The sequence below is a fragment of the Prenolepis imparis genome, unplaced genomic scaffold, assembly GCF_030444845.1.
Source record: "Prenolepis imparis isolate NDT839.2.m4 unplaced genomic scaffold, iyPreImpa1.0 SCAF_2, whole genome shotgun sequence".
Classification (NCBI taxonomy): domain Eukaryota; kingdom Metazoa; phylum Arthropoda; class Insecta; order Hymenoptera; family Formicidae; genus Prenolepis; species Prenolepis imparis.
Genome location: NW_028141160.1, coordinates 469,275 through 489,390, shown reverse-complemented (window position 1 = coordinate 489,390; position 20,116 = coordinate 469,275). Strand labels below are relative to the sequence as shown.

The 20,116-nt window shown below is 27.2% G+C and overlaps 1 protein-coding gene across 5 annotated transcripts in view; it reads left to right on the top strand.

Moving 5' to 3' along the window:
• Daam (disheveled-associated activator of morphogenesis-like protein) overlaps window positions 1-20,116 on the top strand; it is a 58,991-nt gene that overhangs the window by 32,291 nt on the left and 6,584 nt on the right. For 4 of the 5 annotated variants that reach the window (XM_083056554.1, XM_083056538.1, XM_083056544.1 and 1 more), the window contains 7 exons: window positions 8,793-8,900; window positions 16,552-16,860; window positions 17,406-17,630; window positions 17,896-18,493; window positions 18,591-18,862; window positions 19,070-19,402; window positions 19,513-19,988. In XM_083056554.1, the coding sequence (XP_082912680.1) occupies window positions 8,859-8,900; window positions 16,552-16,860; window positions 17,406-17,630; window positions 17,896-18,493; window positions 18,591-18,862; window positions 19,070-19,402; window positions 19,513-19,988 (2,255 nt within the window). In that variant the 5' untranslated portion in view covers window positions 8,793-8,858. Of the gene's footprint in view, window positions 1-6,681; window positions 7,115-8,792; window positions 8,901-16,551; window positions 16,861-17,405; window positions 17,631-17,895; window positions 18,494-18,590; window positions 18,863-19,069; window positions 19,403-19,512; window positions 19,989-20,116 lie in introns of those variants that run through there. The other variant, XM_083056556.1, reaches the window with a different exon arrangement.

Below are 20,116 nucleotides of genomic sequence, written 5' to 3'. Positions count from 1 at the left end.
AATGACAGTAGCTAATGAGAAAGTTATTTTCATTAGTAATAGAAGATTTTATTCCTATTTTATATGACAGCTGATAGATCGATTAATCAATTCAACTGATGTCAATAAGGGGGGAAGAATGCATTAAAGTTTCACTTAAATATCTTTGGTGAGAGTACTCCTACATAAAGAAAGGAGAGGAAAAGACAAGAGCTGACAAGGAGAAAGATAGACGATATGAAGTAGAAAGAGAGACGATATGAAATAGGAAGATATAATTCAGTGTGGGATAATTTAGCTTAATTTTTTATAATGTGAATTTATTTGTATCATTTTAATACATGTATTATAAAATTATGCAAAAGATAAAAAAAGAAGAATTGAATAGAAACTTTTTAAAATTGATGTTTATTATTTGTGTACGTGTATTGCAGATTTTTGTATTTAATTTTTGAAAAGCTTAAAATATACATATATATATATGTTATTTTAAGCGGATCAAATCTGTAAATTCAAAAATATCAAAATTATTAAATACTTTCAAAATGATGATATTTGCTCGATATATAAAATCAGCCTAAATCATAATAAATGTTGCATTCATTGAAGAAATATTTTAGAAGAGTAATACATTATACACACAGTATACAATTATAGAGTATACAATACACAGAGTATATAATTATACACACTTCGCATATTTTTCTAGAAATACTAAAATTCTAAAAAATGCATTTTACATTTTTTGTCCATAGAAGATGCTTATGGTAGTAATAATTTCATCATAGTTGAAAGTATGGTGGCATAATATGCCGCGCCATAATTATTCAAATGAAAATTAATTTGCAAAGAGGCATCATTCATTTCGATCATAATTCGAACGAACCGTGCATATAATACATTGATGTAATAGAAAGTCGGTTCTTCGCAACATGCTTTGTTCGGTTCTTTGCAACATGCATAGCAAATAGGCTTGCCGTAACTGTTACCATTTTGCTTCTTTGAGAGCGCATTTCCGAACAGTGTGAACTGAATAAATGTGTTCAAAAATAATCCTCGGCTTATACATAAATGTATTTCTCGTAGAATAATAAAAACAGTTCAATATTTTTTTTTGTATAATAAACTTGTAAAATAAAAACAGAAAACGAGGATATATTTTAAAATTATACAAAATTAATAGTTTCAAAATTGTTAAAAAATTTTTTTTACATAATTAAAGTTAAAAAACGTGTAAAGATATTTCAATAGAGATTAGTTGAAAAAGAGAACACTTACCACAAATTATTTAGTAAAATTCTAAATTAATTTTTAAGATATAAAATTTATGAGATAAACGTTTGATTTTAATAAAAATTAGAGAGAATCTCGATGGCTTTTGTGGTGTGTGTTTATTTATATATTATAAGATATTAACTAAAGTAGCGTTGCATTTTATATATACCTTTGTTTGAAATTCATTATTAAGCGATTTTAATGTTATATGAAAAATTTTCTCTTTTAAATTATATGTCATATAAAATGTGTTATACAAATTAATTAAATCTTAAATTGTGCTTTTAATGTCGATTATAAATTGATAATTTATAGCCAATTGTAACTGCATTGTTGATATTTTTGATCAGTTAATTTTTTAAAGTTTAACAAATTTTTTATTTTTTAAATTTCTTTATTTACATGCAAATTTGGATACCTTTTTATACTTAACATTGTTGTTTTACCTAAATAACGTTTTTTTATTCTATTGAAAGTTTACTCTATTCAATTATACAAAATTAATTTAATTATAATTTTTTGTATTTACAATAAATTATAAACAAAATATTAGCAAAAATTTGTACTCTTTTTTTAAATTTATTGCTGGAAGAAAGTAATAAACATATTCTGAAATCATATTATATTAATAATGTCTTTGAGGTTGCTGATATCAATTCTCTGCATTCGAAAATTTCAAATAACAGATTCAATGGCAGCCAAAAATAAATACAAATTTTTTAAAATTATTTATATTTTGCTAAAACTTCATTTTTTAAAGGGTTTTAGAGGTTACTAATTTCAAATCTATTGTCAAAATTTGAAAATTTAAAATGGTAAATTTAATATGACGACCAAAATGACTAACAATTATGAAATATTACTCATATTTAAAAAGTAATAGAGATTCAATATCAAATTTCAATATTGATTCCACTATTTTAGTTTTTCAAATTTTGACTGCAGATTTAAAATTAGAAATCTTGAAAATCTTTAACATAAAAATTACTTTATTATATTTAAAGCTATTTTATAAGCTATAGTTCACTTTTTCTAAACTTTGGTCATATTAAATTTGCCCCATTAAAAATTTTTAAATTTTGATTTCAGATTTTATATCAGTGACTTCAAAAATCCTCATAAAATTTCCCAATTTTTCAGCAAAATATGACTATCTTTTTTCGCATCGCGAGCAAATAAACTTGTACGAAATTTTGCTCGTATAATAAATAAATCTTTGCATATACAGCTTTCAAATGTTGAGTGTCACGAAGTAGCAATAAATAAATCATACATTAATCGCAACTGATGCGCGTGATTATTTGATGCGAATGATGCACGCGCGTCATTAAAATGATATCTGTGAGATCTTTTGCAGGCGCCACACGAAGCATAATAATTATATTGCGGCAGTGAGTAATGAGTTTATTACTTTCGAGTGTGTTATTATTGTGCCTATCTTTGCAGCATATATCTAACATAACATCTTGCTCATTTAATTTTATTATTTCTGTAACCAGGTCTTTCGAGATATGTATCATTGCTATGAATTGAGTTGATAAAACACCAATCAGACAGATTTAATTGAATAAATAGTTTTCTTGGACACTTTTAAAGATGTGACTGATATATAATTCAAGTTATATTTGCATATTAGAAAGAGATATTGGAAATGTAATATAAATTTATCATATGTTTCTTTATGAAAACAAATATAATAATTTGATATTGGAAATTAATAATTATTTATAAGGAATATATTATATCTAATAAATTATATATATATATATATATATATATATATATGTATATATATGTACAAAAACTGAAAATATGGATATATTAATATTGCTAACTTTTGTAAGTATGTGACGTCAAGATAGATTATTAATCTTTACTAAATCGATGCGACCAAGTTGATAAGGCGCTCACATTGTGGAAAAGATAACAGATTGCACGAGTTCTTTCAATTTGACAATGACGAATATTTTTTTCTTAATTTCACACATGCATGTTTCTTAGAAGGGGGCTCAAAATAATTCAAGTAATTTATTATAATGTAATTTATAAATTATTGTTTTATTAAGTAATTAACCTTTAATTGTTCAAATTTAATTATATAATTAAATGTTTACTATAATATTTTTAATTAATTAAAATCATAAAAAAAATTCATACGATATCAATCAATAGAGAGAAGGAAAGAACCAATTAGAGCCTGGACGCGGTAATAGATGCGTAATGAATTTCATTACGCATCTATTACCGTGTTCAGGCTCTAATTGATACTTTCTTTTTTTTATTGCATAATATTAATAATAAAAAATTTATGTTAAAATTATAATATTTTATAATTAATTAATATTTAATATAAATGTAATACAAATTAAATATTAATATTTAATATTAATATTTACATTAATATATTTAATAATTCAATAATTTAATAAAATTATTTATTTAATAAAATAATTTAATAAAATAATTTATTTAATAAATAATTTATTAAATAAGTTTTGTGAATATTATTTTTTGTACATCAATATTTTGTATAAAAACTTTTCCTTGTATTCATATAAGATAAAATCCTTTTATTTATATGAGATAAAATCAGCGAGAGACTTAACGTTTCCTTATTTCGTTTTTTCTCTGAACTAATACACATAACAAATGTCTAAATTGTCATTTTTTTTTCAAGTTATAGTACTATTTTTATATCTATTTTTACAACTATCTTGAACTGATGACATGATGACAGTTGCCAGTCATAAATACATACGGACGTAAGTTCGCGTATCCCCGCATTTTTCACGAGGAAGTAATTTGAGGAGATGGATCAGACCGTAAAGTTTTGAAAAGTATGCTTACAAGTCCGTGACTCTGTTACGTCATCGTGTACTCGCTTCCGGAAAACGCCGTTAAACGGTAGAATTTGCATTGAATAACTTCTTTTTCAATAGCGTATTTTCTAAATAAAGGTTAAGATATATATTTAAATTTATACATGGTGTTCGCAATAATTAATGAGAGATTAATTTTTAAAAATCGATCAATCCGCACGAATATAAGCGCACGACAAAAACAGACAGCCCACATTATTACGCCAGATGCGCATGCGCTTATATGCGGCTGGGCCGATTTTTTAAAATTAATTTCTTATTAATTATTTTTATTAATTTGAAGATCACAAAACGGTAGAAGACTTTTCTACTCGATTTAATTTGGTCTACCTGCACACGAGAGGTGATACGATTATACGATTTTCACGCGTGCAAAGAAAAGCTATTAAAAAGTAATTTTATTATATACAAATCTATGTACAAAAATTTAATTGTAACATAAAAAATAAGATACGTATCGCATATATTGTACTCGCAAGTAATATCAATGAATTTTATGCTTTGCGCACGGGAAGGCTGTCTCATCGATGTGTAATACGAAAAAAATTTCTGATATTTGAAAATGAAAAAGAACTATTATTTATCTTTGTTAAAATCAATTTGTAATTTTATAAAAGTTTTGGTTTTATTTTTTAATATAAGAGAATGATATGATGATTATACATATAAAACGTTAATTTATGCAATATTTTATTAATTTCAATATCGATAAAAATAATACTAGATATTTGAGATTTTTTTGTGAAAAAGGTTAACGTTATCTGAAAATTCTGATCAGATGTCATGAATGTATTGCTTAGCCCCTATAAAATGCATTTTTTTATTTCGATATTTTGCTTTTTAATTAGGAAAGATTTAAATATAGAGTTTTGCTGAGATGGCAAATATTTCGTCTATATATGATGATGATGATGTCATATAATTATACTCATAATTTGTAGTTTAAGACTATCGATACATACACAGTATAACTTTAAGTGAGACTTAAATATGTATCTATCTTTATCTTTCTTTCTAAATAAATAAAGACAAACATATATTTAAGTCTCGCTTAAAACCAAAATGACGTTGGTGCAATCGGGCCTTAGCGTGGTAGATTCTAATACTTAAATGTATATATTTATATATAGGGTGTCTCATTTTAATTGCCTACTTTGAATTTTTCAAAACAAATGCACTTTCGAAAAAATATTCCAGACAAAAATTGTATGATCTAAAGGAGGACAAATAAAATCAATTTTGGAAAAAAAAATTTTTTTTCCAAAAAACCTTTCTCAGGAGCATTTCCATATAAGAAGTAGTTCTCAGTTTTAATCTTTCATAACACGACTAAAAAGTAAGATTGAAATTTAAAAAATGCATTTTGTAGAGGATGAACAATATATTCATGATATTTGATCAGACTTTTCAGATAACTTCTTTTACAAAAAAATCTTAAATATAAAAAAAATTTTACAGATTAAATCTCAATTACTTTGGAAATCTGATGTGCTAGTGAAATTTGGTTTGCGGCATCGTTTTCAGCATTCAAAAATCTATAATGAATCAATAATCTAAGAAATACTTCGTCTGGTTTAAAATAATTTTTGGCTGTAAGTTAGTGTAATTAATATATTAAAAAATTTAATAGCTTATATATTATATTTTCTTATTTTCTCTATACTATATTATTTAATTATTTTTTTTATAGTAATTAAATAATTAAATAATATAGTTTAGAGAAGGCAAAGTTTAGAGAAGGCAAAGTTACAATTATCGAAAGCAAATTAAATTAAATTGCAAGAATATGTACTAAAACATTCAGTTCGATATTATTATGTTTGTTTTTTGCCACGATGCATTAAAAATGAGCAAAATACATTTCATTTATTCTCACATGTATAGTTATACATTTTGAAAAGCATATAACAAAGAAGTATCGTGCGCGTTTACACAATTACGTACAACGTTTTGATGTGTTTGACATTCTTGTTATACGAACCGCGATATAACGGCATGAGAAAGGTTGCAATTATTCATGAATAGAAATAGCCGAGAGAAATATAGCTGTCAAACACACATCGAGGAGTTTTCTCATTGACGATTACTTCGTGAAAAGTTAATTGGTTTAACATTATATTTAATAGTTTAATATGTTTAATATAGGAACAAGAATTCTCGAATTGCAGAATATATATGTATATACATCATTATGCTAATTATTTTGTATTCTAATTGGATACTATAAAGCAGAATTTTCGCTTTAAGATCGTTATATAATTAGATTAAAAACTATAATATATATTCATACATATATACATTATATTGGAAGAAACAATTTTAAATCTTAAATTTTAAATTTTATTTTGTGTGTATATCTATGTTTTTGCATTTTCTATATTTTTGTGTTTTCTATATTTTTTGTTTTAATTTTACTTTTAAAAAACTTTTATCTTTTATCATTTTGAGAACGAATAAATAAGTGCAAGAAAATATATGAAGGCTGAAATCGAAGAACTATATATATTATATGTCATTCGCGTCACATAAAAGTAAAAAAAAAAACGCTTCCGAAAGCGTTTGTCTACTTGTGTGGGCTGACTTGGGCAATCAGCTGATTTCCAAGGACATTAACCACGATATGCATAGCTGCGCGATAACGATAATTTTGACATTGTGCTCTGAGTTTTTTCTTCTGTGATAAGAACTTCCTACAGACACAACGTGCAAGATAAGGTTAGAGTATTAGTTGACAGAATCGGCTGGTGGTTTAAACTTTAAACTCCCCAATTTCTTACGTGCGTGACTTTTCCTCTCCAAGACATGCAAAAGTGAAAGTCGTGATTAATCGTAAGGAAAATTACAATCGAAAACACGCACCTGATGTTCTGGGTGTCTCTCCTTTACTTAATTATGACGTGTAAAAAGCTATCTGACTGATCTTGGAAAACGATACTGTCTTCTAATGCTGAGGATCAAGATATTATGCTTGAAACTGGAAGGTGATGGCGTTTTTCTCATTGGATCATAGGAGATCATTTGCGAAGGAATTTTGATTGTTGCTGAAACGCTTTAATTCGCTGCTGTAGGTTATTGTGCGTAGTGATTGATCACTTGTTGTATTGTTTTACTTGAAAAAAAATTTAATTATAAACTATAATTATTGTTTATGATTAAAAACTCGAATTTTCTTTATATAATGCATTATTGTATAACCTAACCTAACATAATTTCTCATTGAGTAGTGCACAATTGTATAGGACAAGTTAAAATAGTTGAGATTATGTCATATAAATAAGATAATTCCTAATGAATTTCTGATATTAAAAATTTTGATAATTTTATAAAATTATAACACGCATAAAGAGTATATAAAAAAATATATTTTTCATGTAGTAAGTATTTATTTTATAGTATTAAAAAATTTTTTTGCAATGCACTAAATTGCATTAAATTATACTATAAAAAATAGGATCTATAGTTTCATTGGGAGATTATTGCATTGGTTTATTATTCTATTTTTATTATATAATATAAATCGGAAATAAGTTTGAATTAGATAATAACATTTAATAACAAAAAACCGTTTATATACTATATGTATATGTATAATATATAATAATATATTATATGTGTATATACATATATATATATAGTGCATTCCACGTGTAAAGGGTCCACCTATAAATAAACTTCTTGGGATTTCTAAAATGATCATGAAAACATGCTAGTGCACATATTGTATAAGGTTAAAAGTAAAAAAAACAAGTATTATATGCCTTCTAAGATATACTGGAGATAGGATGTTTTAAGAAATTATTCCTTTTTTGACATTTGCAGCTAAAATTACAAAATATACAAAATTTTTATAAACATGAATTTTTTAGGATTTTTCCCGTACGTTCGGGTAAAAAAGTTAATTTTAGTGAAAAAATTTAATAGTATAAAAAAAATCAATTTTTTAGTTTTAAGTAAATAAATTAGAAATTATATCCACTTTTAAAAATCTGAAAAAATTCTCAAAAATACTCCAATATATGTAAAATATAATGTACCATAAAAAAAATTTGGGATCGCAATGGGATTTAACTTGTAAACGAATATTTTTTCTAAACAAAATTGAAATTTCAGCCAAATTTCAGCTAAAAACTGAAGCTAAATTTAATTTAACTTTATATAAATTTCCTAAATTATTAAAGCACTAATTAATTAATATGTGCTCTGATAGTTCAATTAATGCGATGTTATTATTTTATGTCTTTATACTTACTCCCGTTTTTGTTTTAATATGTTTTGTTTTGATATAAATTATATAACAGCGTTTTAATACGATATAAAGTGTTATACGACATATTGTATTATGTTACATTATGAAGATGAATAAAATTTCTACGACATACGTCTGAAAGTTTTTTCTTGTTTAATTACTTCTCTCATATAACATTGAATATTTTTTTTCTATTGGTGCTTATTGTTGCAATTCAACAAAAAGCTTTGATAGAATTAGATCAGAAATACTATTAATTATGATAATGATAATAATATTTTAGTATACCAATATTTTTACGTATATAAAATATAAATTCTTTACATCTTTTCATTGGTATTTTTTATTATATACGTATTTTGTTATATACGTGCTTATATTGAATACTACATAAAGGATTTCATGATTTACAGAGGATTCCAAGCTGTCCTGTGAAGAGTTCACAGCCTCTAAAAGAGTTCGTCGGTCGCTGCCAGACTATGCCATCACGAGTAAAGAAATCATTTTGCGGCTGCCTCCAGGTATGGCTCTAACATAACTAATTTTTGCGTAAATAAGCACTACGTATATAACCATTATATAACGTATACATATAACCATTAATAAAATTAAGAAAGAAGTTGACTGGATTGTAATTTTTTTATAGATAATATACATTACACATTTTATTATTCACATAAATTGATATTTTTGTAAATATATTTAGAAATTAATATTTTATTAATATATCAGAAAATTGATCTCATTTATTAAGTTAAAACAGTAACTTATTGTTAGTTTAGAAAAATTAATTAATTAAAATTTCAAATTATTCAATTTTTCAGAATAAATCACAATTTTTCTTGCGAATAATTGGACGCAGTTATGCAATATGAAACCAATCACTAATTTTTTTGATTTCGAGATTTTTATTGGAAATTGTGCCTGAATGTATCAGGCATAATTTGCAATAAAAACCTCGAAATAAAAAAAATTTAAGTTAGTTCCATATTGCATAACTGCGTCCAATTATGAAAAAAATATCAATGAAAAAACCATTTTTAGAAAAATATAGTATAATACAATATTATTATTATATAATTACATATTATAATTATAGATGACGAAAGCGTTATATTAAAATGTCGCAGACGTATTAACGATATTAATAATATAAATGTAATGATGCAATAGTATCGAATTTTTTGCCTTAAAATGGATTATATGGTAACAAAAGTTAACTTATTAAATAAAATGTACCATTTCTTCTTTTTTCTTTTTGGTTATGCTTTTTATAGCTAAAAAAAGAAATATGTTTACGTTTTATGAAAAAAATGAACGAAGAATACAAGTATATAAAGCATAATTAAAAAGAGAATATTAATTAATCAGACATTAATTGAAGTTCATGTTTTTGATAGCTTTATTGAGCTGACGTATTTTACGAAAAATAGAATTTTGTAAAATTCTTTGGTAGCTTTTAAAATCGTTTGGTATACTCATCTATGCATTTCTTTTTTTAATCCTTCAATATGTAGATGTAATCTTCATTGTGCGAGTTTTTACAAGACGAATTGTTGTTGGAAAGTTTTTATATAATCCAAATCAAAATAAATTCTTGTAGAAAGGAAGGAGAGACATAACTAAATTATAATTTCTAGTCATAAATTAAGACGAAACATAATAGTTTAATACAATAGAATTGAGTTGCGTTGTTTCAATCTGCGTTAAATTATTGTTGAAAAAAATATGCACTTATATCATTCGAAAAAAGTGGTATAGTAGAAAAAAGTAGAAAAAAATTATGAAATTTCAAATATGATGCAGTTAATAATTATGATATCGAAGAGCATTAAAGATGAAAATAAAGCTTGAAGTTTGAGAAAATTTTAGTATCGATTATTCAGTTTTTTTTAAAGTCGATTTTTTGACGATAAATTATGATTTAAAATATATATCTACCACCTTTATTAATTTTCGAGCTGCTGTAATTCAAGAATGTCGCATTGATGTTTGAAATCACATCTGCGAACACACATACACACACGCACGCACACACACACACACACACACACACACACACACACACACACACACACACACACACACACACACACACACACACAGAGCTGTGATTTTAAACATTAATGCGACATTCTTGAAAAGAATTGCAGCGATTCGAATTAATAAAGATGGCAAAGGTGACACATAAATCACACAATTTATCGTTAAAAAACCGACTATTATATATGTATACGAATGACTCTTGTTTTTTAAGCCAATGCGGTTGACATCTGTAATATAAAAAGATGGAAGCATTCTCGGAATGCATGTGAATAAGCTGATGAATGTGTGAATAAATCTTCTTATATGGCTAGTGTTTCTTTTTTATTTAATATTTATCAAACATAATTGCCATATATTATATTCCTATTTATATATTTAAACATATTTTTTAAATTGATAATTAAATTTAATTTTTTTTAATATATATAAATTTGACATTATAATTTCCAAAAACTTTATCTCATAAAATTATTATTATCTCGTTATATATTATTATATAATATATATATATATATATATATATATATTATTATTATTAATATTATTAAAAAATGTTTGATATGTACATATGTTTTTAATTGAACCTTCTTAATATTTCTTTTTTCTTATTCTCAAATGCATATGCGAAGATGTGCACATTGCACAAATTTATCGAAGCATTTCTCCGTCAAGCTAAATACATGCGTTAATTTGAAAGTTGACTGAAAGTGAAAAGGATTGAGTTATTAACTGTACTTTCTTGATTCGTCTCTTAGCGTGATTTATTATCATCAGTGAAGTTTATATAAATATATACTAATATTTGTTTAAATCTACTTTAAGTACATGTGTTCTCATTGATTGCGTTCAATAGATTCAACACATGAAAAGCGTTTTTACAAATCTGTATATATTTTATATATTTTTATGAAAGTATAAATATAATGCTAAGAAATGAAAATATAAAATTAAGGATACATTAAATCAGTCTGATGATAAAAATTTTGATTTTATTTATTCACAATAGCTTTTATTTATATATATATACACACACACACACACATATTATAATTGGTTATTTATAAAGAAATAATTCAATTGCATATAATAAAAATAACAATTTTGTATGTAAAGCTTTCTCTTAAACTCATTATTATCTATGATTATGTCAGACTTTATTTTACTAATCTAGACTTTATTAACCAGATTTGATTAATTCAGAAATGTACGTCATCATTACTTAAAACACATGTGTTTTTCGATTACAAGTCATATTATGTCCATAATTTGGATGCAAAAATTTATAAACGAAAATTTAATTATTTTGTGAAAAATTTTTCATGTAAGTGTCTTTAGACTAAAAATAACTAAGTTGCTTTAGATCAGAGTTTGCCAAAGTGGGCGCTACCGCCCCCCTGTGGGCGCTGGAGGGATCTGAGGGGGCTTTGCTTGCTTTAGGGGTAGTACGGGGGCGTTGAAATATTTTTTTAAGCAAACTTATCCACTTGATTATATCTTTAAAATTTCAGCTCCAAATTGTTTTATTTCAACTACGCTTACAATTATATTATTAGTTAAGATAAGAGATAGAGATAGATTTCCCGAGGGGGGCGCTGAAAAAAATTATGTTTGAAAAAAGGGCGGTAAGCCAAAAAGATTTGGAAAACTCTGCTTTAGATAATAGATAATAAAAATCTATTTTAAATATAATTGTTCAAAAAATTCTCAAATTATATATTTCTCTACAATTGAGGGTGTTACTGTTGTCAACAGTTATATATAACAGTCAACAGTCATGCATGCAAGCACAAAATTATTTCATGACTAAGACTGGAAAATGTTGCAACAACTTCAAAGATTTCTCTGTAATTCTCGCCAATTAGCTTCATGCTTCATTTATCTATAATACAACCTAGTGAGATACATCACAAGGAAATTCTTTCCGCATGTCAAATGCTGTGTTCCTGACATCATCAACATCATCATCGCTTGACACCACCTCTATAAAAGTCGCACATGTCCTATTTTAGTTCAGATTGCAGCTTTCTTCCTCTTATGCATGTTTCTTTTTAAATGAAGTAAATATCATTGTAATGTCGACATAAGTAATACGCTTAACAAACTTGAGATGTTGAAACAGTGTCTCACAACAGTATTTGTTATTTTTAAATTCTATATCCAAGATTAAGAACCAAGATATTAATAAATCATAATTATATTTACCGGATTTCCTAGAATTGATGATACAAGCAAGAAGAGGGTGATTCACGTGTGTGTGTGTGTGTGTGTGTGTGTGTGTATGTATTTATATATCTCAATAAATCGGATAGAACTATATTTTCTAAAATTAACTTTCTTATATGATCTCATGTTAATTTTTTATTTTTTATAATATTAAGTTTTACTAATAATAATATATTAATATTAAATAAATAATTAAAAATAAAAATTAGTTATAGTAAAATTCATATAAAAATTGAATAAAAAACATAATTTTATTCCATTTTATAATTCATGAAATATTTCGATAGATTTTAAAAATATTTGGTATAGTATTTTGATATTTTTGAATATACAGGGTGTTTCCGGGTTAAATGGCCAAACTTAAAATATGAATTCAGGACCTCAAAACAAACAAAAATTTTATCTGGAAGTTTGCTCACAAACACTTCGTTGAAGAGATATTAACTTTTGAAGTTATAGAACTATAGGAATGAATAATGTCGAAATAATTTAGATTTATCCTCTTTATTGCTTTACAATAATCAATTTAATTTAATTATTAAATATTTTGTTCGAAATGATGACCTCCAGCCCGGAGACAAGCATTATACATCTATCAATAAGAGAGCGAGTGGCTGACTGACATTGTGTGTCTGAAATTTTTTTGGAAAATTATTTGGTACGAATGGATGGAGCTTTCTTTACAGTGCAAAGACTGTTGCATTTACACACAAGCTCGTCAATGACCTTCGATCTTCAAAACAGAAAAAGAGATATTTCGACATTATTCATTCCTATAGTTCTAAACTTCAAAAGTCAATATCTCTTCAACGAAGCGTTTGCGAGCAAACTTCCAGATGAAATTTTTGTTTGTTTTGAGGTCCTGAATTCATATTTTAAGTTTGATCATTTAACCCGGAAACACCCATATATTTGTATTATTCGAAAATTATATTAATCAACAATATTAAACATGTATATATGATTTCAATAATGTATATACATATATAAGAATTTTTTTTCATAAAAAGTAAAGACATTTTTAAATGAAAATTTGCAGCGTTGAAAGTTCATACACAAATTTAATAAAATTATTATTCTTTGTTTAATACATAATTTAAGATTCTTGCGGGATATATCGTGCGCAGAAAAGGAATCGTGCGTTGATTGTGTGTGTATGTTTGAAATCTGACATGTGTCCCTCTATAAACACTAACATTCGAGGTCTTTGACATCGTGACCGCGATGGTCGATTGAGTCAAGAAAATCGGTGTACCGTTTCCTCCAGAAACACAACAGAATCTACAAATGGTCGTCTTTGGTTAGTTCTGTGATCTGCAGACTTCATAACTCGATTGACTTTTATTTTACGCTGCAAGACGTTTTAGTTAGAGTAATTATATGTATATTTTACAATATATGCGAATATAATCTTACATATATATTATATATATGTATATATGTATATGTATATACATATATGTTCTGAAGAATTCTATGACCTTTTATTTCTGGTAAATGATAAAAGGAAAATCCCCAGCAAACCTGAATAAAATATTTGACTCGGAAAAATAAAGAGGAAAGACACAAAAATCGGTCTCACAAAAATTGATCTCGTATTCAGTTTCTTTCTGGGAACTAAAATCGGTCATGTTAGATAGATTCGAAAATCGTATTTTACCAATAATAGTGTTTTTTTAATGTTGCAGCTTTTACGAATTTTTTTCACAATATCAAGGAATTTGACTTAAAAAATCTTAAAAAGCTAATATATCGAAAAGAAAACAATTTTTGTGAACATAATGGAATTTTATTTACTCTCATAACTATTAACATTGTAATGACTGAATAAATATGTGATGAAAAGCATATATGTATATAAAATGCTACTCGAATTTATGCTAATAATATTTTGTTTTTAATCTCATTTAATTTCATTGTTTAAAGTTTAAAGAATATATAGGAGAGAAGCTATATTTTTTAAAGAGATTGTGTTTAGACAGAAAAAATGGGCTTTATTGATTTTTAAATTATGTATATTGATTTATCCTTAATAGTACATTTTGTCCGACTTTTAAGAAGTTTACTGTTGCCCCCTATAGTTATGTGTGTGAACTTAGCACCACCATTTGGTAAAAAAGATATATGTGTTGTGTTGCGCTAAACAATAAGTTTGTACTACTTTGTGCCACAAAAATTAATCACATATCTCAAAAACAAGGAGTTAGATTATAAAAATCCTTCTCTGTATATATTTTCGCATATTACGTACAACAAAGTATGTACAAATTATATATGGATATTTGATATACATGGTATACATATATACTGTATGTATACATATATATAAAATACATTAATAAATATACATATTATATATTGTAATGCACATTTAAATCATGTATGATATATGTATGAGATGTATAATATATGTAAAGATGATTCTACATACACAGAGGATATTATTTTCATGGAAGAAAGATGCATATTTATAAAATATCTGATGTTAAATAGGCGTGATCATGAGATCATTGACAACGTTCTTTTGGCAATTTAATGCTCAGACTTACATACATTAATAAGATTAAGAGCTAATAGTTGCATAATCCGATTGTTTTGTATCCCTTTCTTATCGTCATAAAAATTCAATTAAATCACTATGATAATTAATTCAATGGAAAAATGTATAAAAAGCTTCACGACTTTTATTAGTCGAAAACGGAATTCAGTGCAAAGAACTGCGACAATGCAATAGTAAGTTGCATTATTGATCGCGATGCTATTCCCCTGAAAGTCTATACACATACACACATGTGTAACTAGCATTTTTTTGTATATAATTCAGACATAGCAGTGTATTTAATATAATTCATTTGACATTGTAAAAATGTGTTCACGAATTTTACGTTATTTTTTTGTTAAGAAAAAAATCATTGTTCTTAACAAGAAAAATAATGATTATTGATTGATACTAATAACATATACTGCAAAAATATCTTCTCTCTATTCAAAAAATTTATTTGTGCACAATAGTTTCCTTTAAAAGTAAAATTGAATTATATTCAAATTATATTAAATAATATTAAAATTAATAGGTACACAAAATTAATTCTTTTTTTAAAATAATAAAAATTTTTATACGTTTTATATATAATATATATTATAAATATTATATTAATATACATATATTGTGTGTATATATATATATATATATATATATATATATATATATATAAGATTACCGAAAACTGAATATTTTACAAGATATTTTACATTTTATGTCAAAAAATTGTTAACTTCAAGCCTCATAACTCGAAAAATACTTAACTGAAAACATTTTATTATAGTGTTTTGGAAAGCTCTCGAGATAAGCTACAAGAATATGTAATAAAAAATGGGCGGTTCCATTTAAGAAATTGAAGGTGACCTTTACGTGACCTTGACAACGCCATTCAAGGTCATAACAATATTGTTATGTAATGCATCACTTAGAGCCCAACAACTTTTGTATGAAACATTTTTCTATAAAACTTATATTTTTCGAGATATTTTAGCCGAGATATTTTAGCGAGATATTTCCAGGACTTTTTGAAGACCTTGTATATACATATATGTATAATTATAAATAAATAAATAAATAAATAAATAAATAAATAAATAAATAAATAAATAAATAAATAAATAAATAAATAAATAAATAAATAAATAAATAAATAAATAAATAAATAAATAAACATATTATAAAATAAAAAGCGACGGAATTCATACTTGTATTCATATTATACTTGTCAGAGAAGGCTTAAAACAAGAAAATGTATTCAGCCATGTCTCTATCATTTTGTATATTTCTTTTATGGATATTGTATGATCTGTAATAGCCTGTATGACGGGATACTGAACTGACTCAATTGCTCTTTTTTGCAGGATGATGAGCCACCGGAAATCACGTATTGCGTTGTGGAACACACGGGTACGCTCACGCTACAAGCGATGACACCTACTTTGCCGATGCCGGTCGAAGAAGAGTTAAATAAAATGTTTCTCGAACTTGTCGACGAATTGGATTTAACTCAAACCAATCGGCAGGCGGTTTTAGCACTTCCGGCGAATAAAAAGTGGCAGATATATTGCTCTAGAAAAGGCAATGACACGTTGGACAACGGAGGCTTGCGGACAACCGACCTTAGCGGCGATCCTGAAGATTATATCAATAGATTGAAGACAATAGCAAACGTGAGTGAACGAAATTGTTTGATAGAATGGATAGCTAATTATCTATACGATCATTTTTTTTTTAAATGTACATTTGAGATTTCAGACTGCATTTAAAATTCTAATTAAAAATGTTTTCTTATTAAATACATTGAAATTCTCCAACCACATAGATATAGATGTCAATAATACAACACACACACACACACACACACACCACACACCACACACCACCATATTGATTTGCATACAGTAAACATTTCTATTTTGTAATTTTATTTATTTCAAATTTTATTTTTTGCGATTATAATCATTTCCATTTTGCTTTAAAAGTTTTCTTACTAAAATATGAATTAAGAATAAAACAATTGAAATTAGAGAATTTGATGAAGAGAAGAGTAGAAGGGAAGAATTTATGTTTAAGAAATATGCATTTTTATATTATGCGTATAAATTTGTGATTATAAGTCTGCTTAGAGTTAACTCTTTCCCAGAAAATTATATCGCGATCTATTTTTTCAACTTTATTTCTCTAACAATAATAACATATTGAATATTTTGTGTAGAGTCCTTTTCCAGAGGAAGATGACGAGATATCGAATCAAATGCGCCAAGCAGAAGCCCTAAAGACTGCTTTGAGGACCCAACCGCATAGTTTCGTCCTCAGATTTATAGAGCTAGATGGTTTAAATGCCCTTTTACAAGTATTAGAGACTATGAATGCTGAGGCGGCTAATAGCAATCTTCATACCAGCGTTATAGGATGTCTAAAAGCTTTAATGAACAATTCGGTGAGTCTTTACTAACTTATGTAATAAGCGTTCAAGAAGATTTATTAACGATATATATAGATATGTATAAATTGAACATAGAACAGAGAGGGAATCAACAATTTACTTAATCAACTATACAATTTACTTAAATTTCTCATATCCTTGTAATGAAGATATGCGGATCATCATTAATTGACTAATCTCTTATACTCCTAATTTTGGGAAGAGAAATCAAGCGCTAGGTATTTCCTTTTTATTATTCAATAATTAACTTTTTTTCTAGAATGGTAGAGCGCATGTGTTGGCGCATCCAACGGCAATCAACACGATATCGCAGTCGCTGGCGACTGAGAACATAAAGACAAAAATCTCTGTATTAGAAATCCTCGGTGCAGTTTGTCTAGTGCCGGGAGGTCATCGCAAGGTCCTAGAGGCCATGTTGCACTTCCAACAATATCATTCCGAGAGAACACGCTTTCAATGTATAATCAACAATCTTGACAAAAACTTTGGCGTCTATAAAGACAATTTATCCTTGAAGACGGCAATCATGTCGTTTATCAACGCTGTGCTGAACTATGGGCCTGGTCAGGTGACATTGGAGTTCAGACTGCATCTGAGATACGAGCTACTGATGCTCGGGATTCAGCCTATTATCGAGAAATTGAGAAGATACGAGAATGAGACACTCGATAGGCATCTTGATTTTTTTGAAATGGTACGAAATGAGGATGAGAAGGAGCTTGCTAGGAAATTTGAGAAGGAGCATGTGGATACTAAGAGTGCTAGTGCCATGTTCGATCTTTTGCGACGGAAGCTCAGTCATACTGCTGCTTATCCTCATCTTCTTAGTTTGCTTGAACATTGTCTTTTGTTGCCACGTGAGTTCTCGGATCGATAGAATTACAATAAAATATATAAGAATTATTATAAAAATTATTATAAAAATTATTATAAAATGCTGATTACTTTTTTTAGTGGATTATGGTTCACATCCTCAGCATTGGTTGCTGTTCGATCGAATCGTTCAGCAGATCGTTCTACAGTCCGAAACCGAGACAGGCTTGATAAGAAATCCCGATGTAGCGCCGATCGAAATAAACGTAAAAGAAATTGTCCACCTTCTCGCAAAAGAAGAGGAACTTGTGGCAGCAAGAAAAAAGGCCGAAGAATTGGAGCGTGAAAATTCGGATATGTCTACAAGATTGGCTAAGAAAGAACAGGAATTAGATCTGAGGACTCAAGAGAAAGTACGGTTGACAATGAATATTGTTTTTGAAAAAAAATCGGAACACAATCAATCTCTTAAAAAAAAAGATACACACACATATATTTTATAATTAAAATTTTACTAATTATAATTTTTAATTCTGTTAATTTGAACATTAATGAACATTAATTAAGAAAATTAATGAAAATTATATATAACAATCGCTAAATTAATGTGCATTTTCTAGGAAGATATGGAGGCCAGTTTAGCAAGAATCAAAGAACGTCTCGAGAAAGAGACGTCGATGCACATAGAGACAAAGCAAAAAATCTCTGAGTTGCAAGATAACCTTGAAACACTGTCGCGACAAATTAATAACGAAAAATCTGAAAGGAAGCGTCTGGAACAGTTAGTAGCTTCGGGAAGTTTACCAGATGACGCAAAAGCTACTCTAAAAATTGTGGAGGATGAAGTACTCGAGAAGCTTGAGGCAAAACCTACTCCACCACCACCACCACCTCCTCCATTAGCACCTCCGCCGCCTCCTTGTTTAATATCGGTTGCTCCTCCACCAATGAAGGTTATTATTTTATATTATTTATATTACTTTATTATAATTAATAATAATAATAATAAATATAATAATAAATAACTGTAATTTTTTCGCATAATTTGGACTAAATATTGCAGATGGAGATAATGAAGAATGTTCCTCAGCCGAGTAATCCTTTGAAGTCGTTTAATTGGTCTAAAATACCTGAGCAAAAGTTGCAAGGCACAATATGGTCCGAATTGGACGATAGTAAGCTTTATAATGTAATGGATCTTGAGTCCATCGACAAAATCTTTTGTGCATATCAGAAAAATGGCGTCCCCACGGAAGGCTCGATAGAAGATTTAAGAACTTTAGGAAAAAATAAGAAAACGATGTCAGTGATTGATTCCAGGAGGGCACAAAATTGCACAATATTATTGTCGAAATTGAAGATGTCTGACAATGAAATCACTACAACGATATTATCAATGGATCAACAGAACATTTTGCATATCGACATGGTGGAGCAGTTGCTAAAGTACATACCGTCCTCGGAAGAGGCTGCCTCGTTAGATATCCATCAAAAAGAATTGCAGAACAGAGCAGACAGTTTTTTGTATCAAATATCAAAGTGCGTTCTATTTTCAATGTTATTAGCTTGACATTAGCGCTAAGTTATTAGACTGAAAAGTATAGTGTAATGATTATTTTGTTCAATATTGATTGGATTTTCTAGTTATTCAATTGAATTTGAATTTT